Genomic DNA, 16,765 nt, shown 5'->3' with positions numbered 1-16,765 from the left:
GAGTCACATGACATTTTGGAGGGAAAATGACAAGCAGTGCTCAATTTGGACATTTAGGGGTGTAGTCTCTTAGGGGTGTACTCACTTTTGTTGCCGGTGGTTTAGACATTAATGGCTGTATATTGAGTTATTTTGAGGGAAGAATAAATTTACACTGTTATATAAGCTGCACACAGACTACTTTTCATTGTGTCAAAGTGTCATTTTGTCAGTGTTGTCCCATGAAAAGATATACTTAAATATCTGCAGAAATGTGAGGGATGTACTCACTTTTGTGATACACTGTATATATATATATATACTGTGTGTGTGTATATATATATATATATATATATATATATATATATATATATACTGTATATATATATATATATATATATATACAGTGTATCACAAAAGTGAGTACACCCCTCACATTTCTGCAAATATTTCATTATATCTTTTCATGGGACAACACTATAGACATGAAACTTGGATATAACTTAGAGTAGTCAGTGTACAACTTGTATAGCAGTGTAGATTTACTGTCTTCTGAAAATAACTCAACACACAGCCATTAATGTCTAAATGGCTGGCAACATAAGTGAGTACACCCCACAGTGAACATGTCCAAATTGTGCCCAAAGTGTCAATATTTTGTGTTACCACCATTATTATCCAGCACTGCCTTAACCCTCCTGGGCATGGAATTCACCAGAGCTGCACAGGTTGCTACTGGAATCCTCTTCCACTCCTCCATGATGACATCACGGAGCTGGTGGATGTTAGACACCTTGAACTCCTCCACCTTTCACTTGAGGATGCGCCACAGGTGCTCAATTGGGTTTAGTCCATCACCTTTACCTTCAGCTTCCTCAGCAAGGCAGTTGTCATCTTAGAGGTTGTGTTTGGGGTCGTTATCCTGTTGGAAAACTGCCATGAGGCCCAGTTTTCGAAGGGAGGGGATCATGCTCTGTTTCAGAATGTCACAGTACATGTTGGAATTCATGTTTCCCTCAATGAACTGCAGCTCCCCAGTGCCAGCAACACTCATGCAGCCCAAGACCATGATGCTACCACCACCATGTTTGACTGTAGGCAAGATACAGTTGTCTTGGTACTTCTCACCAGGGCACCGCCACACATGCTGGACACCATCTGAGCCAAACGAGTTTATCTTGGTCTCGTCAGACCACAGGGCATTCCAGTAATCCATGTTCTTGGACTGCTTGTCTTCAGCAAACTGTTTGCTGGCTTTCTTGTGCGTCAGCTTCCTTCTGGGATGACGACCATGCAGACCGAGTTGATGCAGTGTGCGGCGTATGGTCTGAGCACTGACAGGCTGACCTCCCACGTCTTCAACCTCTGCAGCAATGCTGGCAGCACTCATGTGTCTATTTTTTAAAGCCAACCTCTGGATATGACGCCGAACACGTGGACTCAACTTCTTTGGTCGACCCTGGCGAAGCCTGTTCCGAGTGGAACCTGTCCTGGAAAACCACTGTATGACCTTGGCCACCATGCTAAAGCTCAGTTTCAGGGTGTTAGCAATCTTCTTATAGCCCAGGCCATCTTTGTGGAGAGCAACAATTCTATTTCTCACATCCTCAGAGAGTTCTTTGCCATGAGGTGCCATGTTGAATATCCAGTGGCCAGTATGAGAGAATTGTACCCAAAACACCAAATTTAAAAGCCCTGCTCCCCATTTACACCTGGGACCTTGACACATGACACCAGGGAGGGACAACGACACATTTGGGCACAATTTGGACATGTTCACTGTGGGGTGTACTCACTTATGTTGCAGCTATTTAGACATTAATGGCTGTGTGTTGAGTTATTTTCAGAAGACAGTAAATCTACACTGCTATACAAGTTGTACACTGACTACTCTAAGTTATATCCAAGTTTCATGTCTATAGTGTTGTCCCATGAAAAGATATAATGAAATATTTGCAGAAATGTGAGGGGTGTACTCACTTTTGTGATACACTGTATATTACACACACACATTATATATATATATATAGCATCCAACTGTACTAATTACAGCCATACAAATGCTCTTTTAACCAAATAGGCACAAATTCTCACAGACATATTTTCAAATCTTGTGAGAAGCCTTCACAGAAGAGCAGGTGTTGATGTAGCTGAAAGGATCACAGAGGTCACTCTATTTTAACATCACTTGTTTTTGGAACGGGGTGTCAAACAAGCTCATAGTCAGGTGTCCAGATACTTTTGGCTGTATAGTGTTTTATTATAAATCTTGACTTGCCTTTATCTAGAGGAAGAATATGAAATGACTGCTACTGTTGTGTTTACTCCGTACAATCGTCAGAGATGGCTGGTTGGCAGCAGTTTTCTTTAAAGAGAAAAGTCCTTAGACGTTGTTTTTGGATGGACACAGACGAGCTGTGTTTGAGTGTTACTGTGTTACTGTGTGAACGTCTCTTCAGGTTAGAAGCAGCGGTCAGCCTCAGTGTTTTGCTGAGGGGAGGTCGAGCTGTAATTGTTAGCCGGTCAGCGGTGTCGCCTCAGGCTCTGTTAAGCAGAACTGCATCACTCGAGTGTTAGAACCTCAATTAAACCCCCCCGGTGTCTGACACACACACACACAGACGTATTGTTTCTTAGCGGTAAGTCCATCTGTAAAAAAAAAAAACTCAATGCCTGTAAATGGGATTTTCTGCTGGTTGCTCTATTAAAGCGCTTTAAAATTTGCTGTGGTTTGTTGTTTTAAGGTGTCAAATTGTAAAAACTCTATTAGAATGAATGATCCAAACATTTATATTTGCATAATCTGATGTTTAGTTGAAGTCCTCTGTGTATGAATGAAATCCTGCGTCATCATTCCTCTCACGTTATATAAAGCAGTAAAGTGAACATAAGCAGTGCGGTCTTGTAAAACAGCACAGCGCAGCATCATGATCTATACCGCATCATAAACACAAGAGCTGAATCTGTACGGTGAGGCACATTTCTGTCATCAGACTTTATAATTCAGACCTAAAGTACACGAGACGCAACGAGACAAACAGGATCTGTGGGGACCCAAAATATACAAAGTTAAAATTGGTTAAAATTTGTATTAACCGTGATGGAGATGGACATAATGATGGTGTCAGTGGTGCTATTAGCCGGTCGAACGTCTGCACAGACACGATTGGCTAATGCCCGAGGGGAGTGGGGATGGTTGAAACAGCCTGGCTGTTAGGAGGCGGGCTTGTCCGTGCGCTCTTAGTGCTGGTACCAAGCCGGGATAGAAATAGGAGGGTTGCATCAGGAAGGGCATCTGATGTAAAACCATGCCAGGTATGGTGTTTGGAACAGATCTACTTTGGTCACTCCTGAAAATGGGAGCATTAGAAGGAAGGAAGGACAGGAAGGAAGGACAGGAAAGAAGGAAAGACAAGAGAGAAAGAGGAGAGATAGAAAGATAAATCAGAAGGTTGCTGGTTCAAGCCCCACATTTGCCAGGTTGCCACTGTTGGGCCCTTAACCCTGTCTGCTATAATAGCTGACCCTGCACTCTGACCTCAGCTTCCAAATAAGCTCAGATATGCTGGACAAAAGCACTGAATGTACCTTACATGTGTGAATGTATATATGACAAATAAAGGCATTCTGTTCACTCTGTCATGACATAATTATAGAAAATAATTCTACAATAATTCTCATCTCATCTTTCTCCCTCTGTCCTAGGTCTCGGTTTAGGGTGCACCGGGGGGGCAAAGAGGCAGGCGCATGAGGAGGGGGTGTCTGGAGACCCCTGTCCCTACATAAAGCGCTTGCACGCGCACACGCACTGGACATTGCTAAAGGAAGAGGCACCCAGGAACCCGCCCGCAGCCATGGTAAGTTATGGTGGTGTTCTTCTTAATTGAAAAGTACTTGGTCTGTCTAGGGTAATAGGTCCGTACACATGTCATTATCCACCTGTCATTATCATGTCATTATAAAGGAGTTTAATGCAAAGGTTAATAAACAGAGAACTGATCAAACTATTAATGTGCAGCATGTGCACTATGTGGCCCAAAGTATTTGGATACCTTTTTATTACCGTGTTGGACACCCTATATCAAAAATAAAGTGACCTCTATTATGTCTGTGGGAATTTGTGCCCATTCAGTCAAAAAAAGCATTTCTATGGCTGGGCACTGATGTTCAGCTAGAACACCAGACACTCGTCTTCTATTATAGTTTTAATTTATGTGTTTCAGCCACAACAGTTGCTAACAGGTGTAATAAATCTATTATATAAAGGAAATTATATGCTCTCAACTTGCAGCAACAGTTTAAGGAAGGCCCTTTCCTGTTTCAGCATGACTGTGTCCCTGTGAAAAAGCAAGCTCTATAAAAACATGACACAGAGCCCCACTGAACAGCTTTGGAATGAACTGGAACATCAACTGAGGCTTTCTTGACCAACATCACTGCCCAGCCATACAAATGCTCTTTTGACTGTATGGGCACCCACCGACAAACTGCAAAGTCTAACTGCTGTTATAGCTGTGAAGATCACATAGAGGTCACTCTATTTTAATAGCATTTGTTTTTTAAATGGGACGTCCGACAAGCTCATGGTCAGGTGTCATGGTCCTCCTCAGGTGTACAGTTACTGGGTTACAGTTCTAGTTACTGATTGACTGGCTGCAAACAAGATCTGCTTAAAAACTTAATTAGGATCGGTCCGAGTCCTTTCTTTATGGAGTTTGCATGTTCTCCCTCTGTCTGTGTGGGTTTCCTCCGGGAGCTCCGGTTTCCTCCCACAGTCCAAAGACATGCAAGTGAGGTGAATTAGAGATACAAAGTTGTCCATGACTGTGTTTGACATTAAAAACTTGAACTTGAACATAAAAACTTAATTGCCAGGGCGGTGCAGTTTGAATTATTAATGCTCCTATGTTCTGTGAGAAGGCCGCATAAATAAACCAGAGCAATCAGCACGCTGCGAGTACCTGTGCTAATCCAGAAATGCTTCAGCACAGGTGACCTTGGGATCATCTGCATCCCGTATCAGCCCCCTCCCTCAGTCTTCCTCCTTCATCTCGCATCCACTTCTTTATCAATTTATTGCTGAGAGAAGGCTGCGACCTTACTGGCTTTACTATCACACACACAAACACACACGGTTTTGGCTTGGCTTCAACCTTTATTCATTTGCATAGACGTTAAACATAAAAATACTACAGCAGGAATTGTAAGGATGTGATTTTACATAGAACAGTGCATGCTGGCTATTGTAGGAATGCCTGCTCGCTGTGCCACGCTGGCAGGCGCTCTGGATCTGAACGTTTGTGTTGCGTGTGTATTGTGGGCTCACAGTGTGTTGACAGTGTCAGACCTTGGATACTCTGAATTGCAGGCATATCTGTCTCTGTGTGTTCGTGTGTGTGTGTGTGTGTGTGTGTGTGTGTGTGTGTGTGTGTGTGTGTGTGTGTGTGTGTGTGTGTGTGTTCGTGTGTGTGTGTGTGTGTGTGTTCGTGTGTGTGTGTGTGTGTGTGTGTGTGTGTGTGTGTGTGTGTGTGTGTGTGTGTGTGTTCGTGTGTGAATGATTGATGCAGTGTCCGACACACTTGGTCACTTGACTACTCAGCCCCATACACAGAGGGATTTGGTGCGCTGTGTGTTGTGACACCCTCACCTCATCACCAGTGTTAATATTAGTAGCTCTTCTGTTATCTGAAGCCCTGTGGACTGGAACCCTGTACCTGCTGGGTATTCTTTCTGTTTATTTAATATTTAAGTATTGTACAATTACCCATTACCCTTTACTCTCCCTTTAACAAATAAAACAACGTTTGCAAACTCCACTGTTCAACTTGTCTTTAAATATCTCTGATTCCAGTTCACTTACACCGATCAGCCATAACATTAAAACCACCTCCTTGTTTCTACACTCACTGTCCATTTTATCAGCTCCACTTACCATATGGAGGCACTTTGTAGTTCTACAATAACTGACTGTAGTCCATCTGTTTCTCTGCATACTTTGTTAGCCCCCTTTCATGCTTTTCCTCAATGGTCAGGACCCCCACAGGACCACCACAGAGCAGGTATTATTTAGGTGGTGGATCATTCTCAGCACTGCAGTGACACTGACATATTGGTGGTGTGTTAGTGTGTGTTGTGCTGGTATGAGTGGATCAGACACAGCAGCGCTGCTGGAGTTTTTAAATACCGTGTCCACGCACTGTCCACTCTATTAGACACTCCTACCTAGTTGGTCCACCTTGTAGATGTAAAGTCAGAGACGATCGCTCATCTATTGCTGCTGTTTGAGTTGGTCATCTTCTAGACCTTCATCAGTGGTCACAGGACGCTGCCCATGGGGTGCTGTTGGCTGGATATTTTTGGTTGGTGGACTATTCTCAGTCCAGCAATGACAGTAAAGGTGTTTAAAAACTCCAGCAGCGCTGCTGTTATCTGATCCACTTATACCAGCACAACACACACTAACACACCACCACCATGTCCGTGTCACTGCAGTGCTGAGAATGATCCAACACCCAAATAATACCTGCTCTGTGGTGGTCCTGTCTTAGAAACCCTTTTTATTTCTGGTAATGATAAACAGAATGTGTGAAGAGTCGCTGTTGAAACACGTCTCTTGTCTTCCTCTCTCTCAGAGGTCCATCCGCTCGTTCGGAAACGATGATCGGCACGTCATGGCGAAACACTCCACCATCTACCCGTCTTCCGAGGAGCTAGAAGCCGTACAGAGCCTCGTCTCCACCGTGGAGTGCGCCCTGAAACAGGTCTCCGATTGGATGGATCATCCTCAAGGTGTTGAGCCGAATCCCGCCAACAGTCCAGAGGAGGAGGCTGAAGCCAGTGCTGAAGAATCGGCAGAAGACGCGACCAAGTGAGTGGCTCTGTACAGTAATGTTCTACACACATTTTTAGCATTAGATTAGCTATATATATATTTGTATATGTTGTCCACCCAACACTGATTAACTAATAACTGATATTTTGATCATTATGGCAACAAGTCATAGCTGTAACATAGCATTTATTACACTGTGTGTCCTTCCTGTATTGTCTAACAATCACTGCTTTTAAAAACACCTACAGGGGGTGTAATATCTTCTACACACACAGGAGTTTTTAATTACGTTTATATTTCATTTATTTCATTTCAGTTTTATGTTCATACCACTGCTTTATCTCCATCAGTGTCGCTGTGGGTCCAGCTTTCCAGAAATAGCTGGATGCAGTGCAGTAAAACACCCCAGACAGGATGCCAATCCATCATGAGGCCTTTGCCATGCCAACCCCCTCCCAGACAAAATCATGTCTGTATGTACAACAGACCCTTAGCACCGCTGGGGATTTAACACTGCATCCCGGGGGTAGTAGGCTAGCGTAATTTACTGCTGAGCCATCTGAGCGCCTCTACCATTATGTTAACTAAAGTAAAAACCAGCTTAAGTGTTACATGACCAATGGACTACTGAAGATAAAGACGAGTACAGACAACTGAAACGTAATTTATAAATGTATATGAGTTAAAATCTCTCTCTCTCTCTCTCTCTCTCTCTCTCTCCCTCTCTCGCTCTCTCTCTCTCTCAGTGAGGGCGGCAGCAGCAGCAGCAGCAGCAGTAGTGGTGGTGGTGATGCAAGTAACGGGAAGGTGCTGTGCGGCGTGTTTCGCATCGGCCTGGTGGCTAAAGGGCTCCTCATTAAAGGCGACATGGATCTGGAGCTGGTGCTCATGTGTCGAGAGAAACCCACACACACACTGCTGAGCACTGTCTGTGACAACCTGCCAGTGCAGATACAGGTACACCCACCCACACACACACACACACACACACACACACACACACACACACACACACACACACACACACACACACACACACACCGCTGCACACTGTCTGTGATAACCTGCCACTGCAGATGCAGGTACACACACACACACTCACTGCTGAGCACTGTCTGCGACAACCTGCCACTGCAGATGCAGGTACACACACACACACTCACTGCTGAGCACTGTCTGCGACAACCTGCCACTGCAGATACAGGTACACACACACACACACATACCCACACACTCTCACTCACACACTGCTGAGCACTGTCTGTGACAACCTGCAACTGCAGATACAGGTACACTCACACACACACACACACTTACTCTCTCTCTCACACACACACACTTACTCTCTCTCTCTCACACACACACTTACTCTCTCTCTCTCTCACACACACACTCTCACTCTCACACTGCTGAGCACTGTCTGCGACAACCTGCCACTGCAGATACAGGTACACACACACTCACACACACACACACACACACACTTACTCTCTCTCTCACACACACACACACACTTACTCTCTCTCTCTCACACACACACCCACACTCACACACTGCTGAGCACTGTCTGCGACAACCTGCCACTGCAGATACAGGAACACACACACACACACACACACACTGCTGTGCACTCTCTGTGACAACCTGCCACTGCAGTTACAGGTACACACACACACACACCCTTACACTGATGATACAGAGACCATCGTCTCACATTCTACAGATTAAAAAATCAGAAATCCAACAGAATAACCATCTAGTCACCCCGATCTCACAGACTGGTCTGATAATTCACCAAATGGGGACATATTTTTTACACAGTTAATAGCACATAGCAGTTCTTGTTTATTAGATGTACTGTAGGATTAATAGTCACATGACAAGCCTATGGCAACACAACAACAAACATCACTGAGTTCTGTGTCAGCAGGGCTTTGTTTAATCAAGTAAAAAACACAAAAGTGGCTGCAGCAGTAACATAGAACAGCATATACATGATCTCAAAAGGCTTATTTTAAACAAATAAAGTTGCTGCTTTAATATGTACATTCATTTTTCACCCAGAAACACAGGGTGCAGGACAGGAACACCCCTGTCAGGTTACCGAACCATCGCAGGGCTTTGGCCTTTCCCACCTCAAACATAGCCGTAGTTTGTGTGTGTGTATGTGAGAGAGAGTGTTCGAGTATGTCTGTGTGTGTGTGTGAGAGAGAGAAAGAGAGAGAATAAATACTGGCACTAACAAGCAGAGTCTGTTTTTATTAATGATGTGTAATTAATCTAAATCTGCCTGTCAAAACCTTCTTAATGAGACAACAGTGAGGCTGGAGGGTGCAGTCACTGTTCACCCAGTCAGTGCCAACTACACACACATCTGCACCCACACACCACACACACACACTCCAGACAGAGATCCCATTAAACGTGAGCCTGCAGTTGCTGGTCAGGTCTCGATGTAATAGATCAGCTTTTAATCCAATAGCAGCCTTCTCTTTACAGCTCTGAGTGTCTGGTGTTCAGTTCCTCTGATTCTCCGTCTGCCCGCCTGCCTGCCTGTCTGTCTGTCTGCCCACCTGCCTGTCTGTCTGGCTCTCCTCACTGCCAGTCAGTGATTGAAAGGGATATATATCTCCTGCCCATGAGACATGAGCTGTTGTGTGTCTTTTCAGTTGCACACACACACACTTGATTAAGGAATGACAGACATCAAAAGAACAATGTAAATAAAGATGTACATGACTGGAATTTATTGGGGTGGCTCGGTGGGTAGCACTAGCCTCACAGCGAGAAGGTTCGATTTCCAGGTGAAGCAGTCTAGGTCTTTTGTGTGCAGAGTTTTACATGTTCTCCCCATGTTTCCTCCTACAGTACAGAGACGTTTAAGTAAGGTGACATTTAACTTGAACTGAAAAATGATAAATAAACAAAGAAATAAAATAAAGTATGCATCTCTAATCTGGTGAGCTTGTATGGCTAATAGTAAAAGCCACCACCAGTGTGGTATCAGTGCTTGAGCTCTAGGGTTCGAATCCCGGGCCGGGCTCACAAATACAGAAGGTGCATGGTGATACATGAACCTTGCTTTTTGGGGGAAAGGCACATATCGGTGCACCCTTAGTGCTGGTCCCAGGCCCAGATCAAGAGGAGGGTTGCTTTAGGAAGGGCATTTGGCATAAAAACTATGTGGACGAATGATCCACTGTGGTGATGCCTAACAGCAGCAGACAAAAGAAAGCATCATCATGCTTATTCGTCGCTTATCTGTTATAATCTTTATAAGTAATTCATATTTTATAGATAATAATAATTCAGCTGAAGTCTTTGTGCTTCCTAAAAATCACTGATCAGAGTTTATTACAGGACCCACTGTAAACCAGACTAGGTCATAAATTTTAAACAATCAAAATCATCAGTGAGGTATTTTATAATCACTGAAAATAATCAACTATAATGTGCTTAAACCTTTGCCTGCCTCTTACAATGTTGTTTTCTAGGGTGGTGCTGAGATCTTGTGCTTTCAAGTTTAAGTCTCAGCTGAACTCTATACGTTTTGTGCTCTGTATAAAAAGTTAAATATCTATATGTAGCTAAACACTTTCCTCATCTTCTTTACCCTTTATTATTTCATTAAGCTGCAGTATTTACAAGTGTTTATATTTCTGTGTCTGCTCTAACAGAAGCTCACAGAGGAGAAGTATGAAGTGGTGTGCTCTGTCCCTGACGCTGCCATTCTGATTAGCAACACAACGGAGCCCAAACTAAGATTGAAGGTCACACTCACATCCCCAAAGGTCAAAGACGACAGCGAAACTGAGGAACAAGGTGCCCGTGTGTGTGTGTGTGTGTGTGTGTGTGTGTGTGTGTGTGTGTGTGTGTGTGTGTGTGTGTGTGTGTGTGTGTGTGTGTGGATGGTGATCAGTAAAATAAGAAGATGGACTGAAGCAGAGGTGTTGGGTGTGCACGTGTTCAGCTTTATGTTCTATAAGTATACTTAAATTCCACTTCGGGGAAGCACAAACGTATACATATAGTATACACACAGGTATACACTTATTGCATATACTTCATAAAACACTTGCATTTTCAGTAACACACACACACACTCACACACCCTCCAAGGAACGTGAGAGAGAAGAAACATGGGAGGAAAGGAGGACGGAGAGAAAGAGTAAACGCTTTATTTTTGACGTGCGCTCTCTTTATTAACACGTGTAACTCATTTGTGTTCTAACTCAGTCTAATTGATAGCATGATGTTTGGCTTCCTTCATTAATGAAATCTAATTAGCTTTAATATTTATTAGATTAGCTTGGTTTATAATCACTGGTGCAGTAAATCCTCTGATCCCTCAGATGTTCGTATGCATTTCTAATATTTATATTTATTTAGCAGACACTTCTCTCTAAAGTAATTGAGGGTTATGAGCTTTTTGCTCAAAGGTCCAGCAGTTGCAGTCTGGCAGTAGTGAGACTTGAACCAGTGATCTTCCGATTACTAGCCCAGTACCTTCACTGCTGACCTAATGGTTTTTATTTGAATGTGTTTTAGCCTCAGTTCCTGTGACCAAGGATTAATTTATTTATTCATTTATTGTCTGTTTTACCATTGGATCATCCTGATTAGGGTCACGATGAGTCTGATTCATCACAGGGCACACACACATTTAGGGCAGTTTCTAGTAGCTTCAGTTGGTCTGACTAAATGTCTTTGGACTGTGGGAGGAAACTCACACAGAACCAGGGAGAACATGCAAACTCCATACAAAAAGTACCCTGCCTGCCTGGTCAGGGAATTGAATCCAGGCCCTTCTTGCTGTGGATACATTTTTTATTCAAATATTTTACCTGGTTGTTATACATGCTAATAATAAGCAGGATAGGGATCTCATAACTGATGCAATTACGACCTCTGCTCTCGAGGAATAATGTGGACAGGGTGTGGCTCTCCATACACAAAGCTGAACCGCATATGAACTCGCCTCGTGCAGGTGAAAGGGGGGGCCACGTGTCAGTCTCGCTCTCCTTAATCGGCAGTGGGGATCAGCATCAGTAGAGAGGAAGCGTAATGCAATCGGGTAATTGGATACGACTAGATTGGGAGGAAAACTGGGGGAAAAAAATTAAATGAGCTCGAAAAACCTAATTAACTCTAAGTTCAGTATTAATCGACATAATTGTGATTATTATTTTGTACATAATTTGTAGTATTGTGCAGCCCGACTGTCTCCTCCTCTCTCGTCTCTGTCTCTGGTTCGAGGTTTGAGATCATGTTGGAGGTTAGAGAAGGTGAAACGGGGCGTATCCATGTTTTAAGATTAATGGGTGTGTTCGAATACCTAGGAAGCTGCCTTTCTGTCTTACTGTCTACATAGGCAGCTGACTTAGTAGAGAGGATTCTAATAAGTTAGTGACTTAAAAGGCAGGTTATTCGAACGCACTACTTAGATAGCGATTCCATCGGGTTTAGCATTTCGCGTTTAGCATTTAGCATCTCGCCATTAAAACCAATAAACTGAGGTAGCACAGCACGCTAACGTCAATAACATCTCCCTTCATGTACCGATAACGGTTAAATTTCCTGACAAGCCCGAACTTGCAAATGCTTGAGCTGTACATTGAGCTGTTTCTCATAAAACACACAGACACACACACACACACACACTTCTCTCCCTATCTCCCTACCCTGAGCTATATTCACTCACACTGCGGATATTTTATATCCCACCTGCTGTCCACAAATCCATAATCCCTGTCCTAAATCTGCCTGCTAACAGGATGTCAGGGTGGAATTGATTTTGACGGCCATGTTTGTAAAAAGCCAAGAAAAATGAAAAACATCATCCAGATAATTGAAAACATTTTGTGATCTGTTTGCTGTCGGAGTGTCATCAGTTTTTTATTTTTAATCAAAGCTTAAAGCTTTTTTCCGGCAGGGAGGCCACATGCAGGCCATGGACAGATTTCATCTGGTCTATGACTTGTTTTACAGGAAAGATTTACACGATTTTTCCTCATTTTACACTTCATTTTAAGGTCGCAACAGTTCTGCAGTCCCCCAAGACAGGACACTGATCCATCACCCTCTCCCTCCCCATTTTCTAGACATAGCCAATCATGTTTGTATGTAGTTATCCGAATGGTCGATAGGCACTGCTGGAGGTTCAAACCCTGGACCCCAGTTGTAGTGGCTAGTGTAATTTACCACTGCTCCAAGATTGACACTTCTTCCCTTTATTTTTCATTTTCATGTTTTACCACCAGTTTATTCTGGTCAGTGTAGCGACTGGTCTTTGGTTTTTAACCAACCTAAACACTGCCACATCACCCCACTTCTGTGTTCTCTTCACTGGCTTCCTGTAGCTGCACACATTTAGTTTAAAACACTGATGCTCGCCTACAAAGCCAAAAATGGACCAGCCCCAAGCTACCTTCGAGGTCTAATCAAACCCCGCTCTGTACCACGCAACCTCCGAGCCACCAGTCTCACTCTATTTGATCCTACACCCAGAAATGGAGGAAGACGAGCATCAAGGCTCTTCTCTGTACTGGCACCCAAGTGGTGGAATGAGCTTCCTCTGTCTGTCCGAACATCTGAGTCTCTCGCCGTCTTCAAAAGATGTTTAAAAACCTTCATCACCTCAATCACATTCAGTGGGCAGATAAATCGATTGGAGCCTAGTGTGGCTCTCCATACATGATACGGGTTTTTTGTGGGACTTCAAAACTGGCAGGTGATAAGAAGCGGTCACAGATTGGTCAGAGGGGATGTGTGGTGATCCGACTCTCTGTGCTCAGATTGGAGATTGTGCAACCAGCAGTGGATTCACAATCAGAAATCAAATAACTAGATTAAAAAAATGCAGGAAAATTGCGATAACCTGATTTGAAATCAGTCATCAAAGTAAGTGTACTGAGACTTTAAAAAAGGACCTGAAAAGATGTAGTCTAGACATCTAAATGTTTACATTATAAATTTCATAACATTGAATATAAATGTGCTCCTATATGAGGTGTGAAACCTAATACAGATTGAACAGACAATGCATTTTTTTTGCATACCGATAGTTTCATGGGCCAGTTAATTTCAGGCCACACAAGCTTAATAACGATCATTCATAAACAGTCTGTGTTTATAGGAAACTGATTTAAAAAATATCTTCTGAAGGAATTTTCTCATTCAGATAACGTGATGTGGATTAAAGAGAGAGACAGACCTTAGCTGAAGTTTACAGAGGTTTCATTAAAGCCGGTCTCAGCTGTGCTGGTCTGATTAAAACCCATCAGGAAAAGCAAAACAAAGACTAACATTCTCATTATCAGCGCATGATCTCCATATAAGCCGCTGTGATTAATCTCCCGCGCTCCTTTCCTCCCTCTCCACCATTTCCTTGGAGCTTTAGCTCTTTTCTATTATTTCGTTGCATTCGTTACGCATGCAATGCACAAACGAGCGGCGTCCGTCCAGGCTGCCAAGGAAGAAACGAAACGATGCAAATATTCAAATTTTGTTTGGTGGGAGAAAAGAAGTTTATTTTTTTGTTTGCTTGAAAGTATAAAGGCGATGTGTATGTAAAAATCTATGTGTTGTGAAAAAGTGATCGCCCCCCTTTGTTTGCTGCTGTTAATTAATATTTATTAGGGATGTAACGATGCACCACAAGACAGTTAAAAATCGATTCACATGTGTAACGATTCAAATCGACTTACATGTATAATGAATCGATATTCACTTTAAACAGCAGAGGGCGCTGGCACTATTCACCTCGCCTGGTTGATGTCACTACAGGGTTGCCAGGTTCAGAATTTTCCAGCCAAGTTTATTTATGTGAGAATACTTTTTTTATTTGTATTCATTTATTTATTTGATGTGGGATTTATTTAATTTCAGGGGTTTTTTTTACACAAAAAGGGAAATGTGCAGCATTGTTTTGCATAGTTTGTACCTACCTCAAATATAAAAGGGCATTCATTATTTAGATAAATAAAAGATAAGCACAAATACAGTATTTTATTTATATATTTTAGAGAGAGATAATAAAAGGAAATAATTTGTCTTCAATTTCCTTTTGTTTAAAAGTACCGTGAACCCAGTATCGTGAATCATATCGCATTGTTGGTATAGTGTATCGCTACATCCCTAATATATTTATATTTATTTATTAGATCAATAAACAGTCCAGATTACACAAGGATAAACTTAAAATGTTTTATCTCTCAGGGTTTCTTTGTGTAATACCATGTCATGTTTAATAAGCATGTGCAGTAACATTGGCATGGATGAAGGGGGGCACTTACTTTTTAACACCACTGTATTTGTGTGTTTACTGTCTCTTTCCCTTACATGGACGTATCTGTTCTAACCGTGCCCACCGCATGTGAACATTTACTCCACTTTAGATACGAGCTGCGACTTGCTGAAGGTCTTAGAATGTGCGGATCTCTTCAGCTCTGAGCCCGATCCAGTCGTGCTCCTCACACCGCTTAGTCATAGCCAGTTTCATAGCGAAACTCAGCATGTGCATGTTAAGACCTTTCAGCAAATCCTGCCCACTTTCTCTGGCTCAGTTTCCAGCCGCTCGACGAGATGCCGCCAGGTCCGCATTTCGTCCGGATGCGCTGGACTCCGGCCGCTCGGCACTGCCCCTCACTGCCAAACCTTAACAGATCCTTCCTGGTTCATCATATGTGTGTGTGCGCGTATGTGTGTGTGTGATTTGATTTCTTGTCCCGTTCTTCTTGCCGATAGAGAGCGCTGAGGCGAGTGAGCCGGTAGACCTGCTGGATAGACAGAGGTGCCTGGTGGCGCTGGCCTCTCTGCGACATGCTAAATGGTTCCAGGTTGGCGCTCTCTTTCTCTCATTGTTATTGTAGCCTTATGACGCTCACTGAAAAACAAAGCAGAACCCGCGTTCTTGATAAACAAAGTCCCGACATTGTCATATTGTAAGGCTACAAAAGCAATTGTTACACTTTTTTGCCTTGGTTGATTTCTTTTTTTTTTTTGTAACCTGCTTGTTTGTCATTAAAAATAGTCAAGTGCTTTCCTGAACTCTCCTTCCACCCCTTCTCCCTCCCCACCCAATTCGGGTCCATGGCTTTATCACAGTAATGTGCTGATAAAAACAAAACAAAACACAGGTTGTCACACACTCTTCCGCAGACAGAACGCAGGCTCATGCAGAAGTTGTGTGTTGTGTTTTGAACGTGGCCGGCTCACGCTTAGATGCCTGTATTTCCTCAGGCGAGAGTAATCGGCCTAAAATCGGGAGTGATCGTTTTACGGATTCTAAGGGACATGTGCAAGCGAGTACCAGCCTGGGAGCCTCTCAGCGGATGGGTAAGTGTGCGGTTGATGCTTTTATGAGCTGCTAGCAAGGGATTGATTACCGCTGCTAAATGGGCTGAGCTAAACTTAGCTGATTGGTTTGTGTTGGCTATTTATAATCACTGAATAGATCACATTCCATGTAAATGATTTAACATTGATCGTTTATCCTTGAGAAAAACAACCAGAGTGGTATAATATATAAGATGAGATCTTAAATCACCTATAATTTAAACATGCTGGAAGATTCAGGGGGTTCAGTGACCGGACTGGCGCACACAGTAGGCTATAATCCACCCAGTCATTGTTGTACAGCGCTAGCTTTTCTCTTTTCTTCACACGTCTGTCTCTGTAATAACTGCTGTTTTTCTGTCGGTAGCCGCTGGAGCTGATCTGTGAGAAGGCAATCGCGACATGTAACCGGCCGCAGGGAGCTGGAGAGGCACTGCGCAGGGTCATGGAGTGCCTGGCTTCAGGGATCCTGCTCCCAGGTAAACAGAACTTCATAGTGAACAGGGACGTGCTAGAGCAGTGAAACAAAACAGCAGTGGGTCAGAGATCTGAGTACTGCAAATCCCTCCCGAGAGGTGTCCCCATGTCCACTATTAAACCCCTGCAATGAATTCAAGT

General features: G+C 43.2%; 1 protein-coding gene across 3 annotated transcripts in view; it reads left to right on the top strand.

Annotated features, from left to right (window-relative positions):
• strbp (spermatid perinuclear RNA binding protein) overlaps window positions 1-16,765 on the top strand; it is a 90,254-nt gene that overhangs the window by 51,884 nt on the left and 21,605 nt on the right. For all 3 annotated transcript variants that reach the window (XR_010015225.1, XM_063013712.1, XM_063013713.1), the window contains exons 3-9: window positions 3,685-3,836; window positions 6,612-6,847; window positions 7,558-7,768; window positions 10,489-10,633; window positions 15,557-15,648; window positions 16,052-16,147; window positions 16,515-16,626. Coding sequence is in view for 2 of the 3 variants with exons in the window: in XM_063013712.1 (XP_062869782.1) it covers window positions 3,834-3,836; window positions 6,612-6,847; window positions 7,558-7,768; window positions 10,489-10,633; window positions 15,557-15,648; window positions 16,052-16,147; window positions 16,515-16,626 (895 nt within the window). In the remaining variant the exon portion in view is untranslated. The remainder of the gene's footprint in view (window positions 1-3,684; window positions 3,837-6,611; window positions 6,848-7,557; window positions 7,769-10,488; window positions 10,634-15,556; window positions 15,649-16,051; window positions 16,148-16,514; window positions 16,627-16,765) is intronic.

Source organism: Trichomycterus rosablanca, chromosome 18, assembly GCF_030014385.1.
Source record: "Trichomycterus rosablanca isolate fTriRos1 chromosome 18, fTriRos1.hap1, whole genome shotgun sequence".
NCBI classification, from domain to species: domain Eukaryota; kingdom Metazoa; phylum Chordata; class Actinopteri; order Siluriformes; family Trichomycteridae; genus Trichomycterus; species Trichomycterus rosablanca.
The sequence above is the reverse complement of the archived record's forward strand: the minus strand, read 5'-3'. Positions and strand labels throughout refer to the sequence as shown.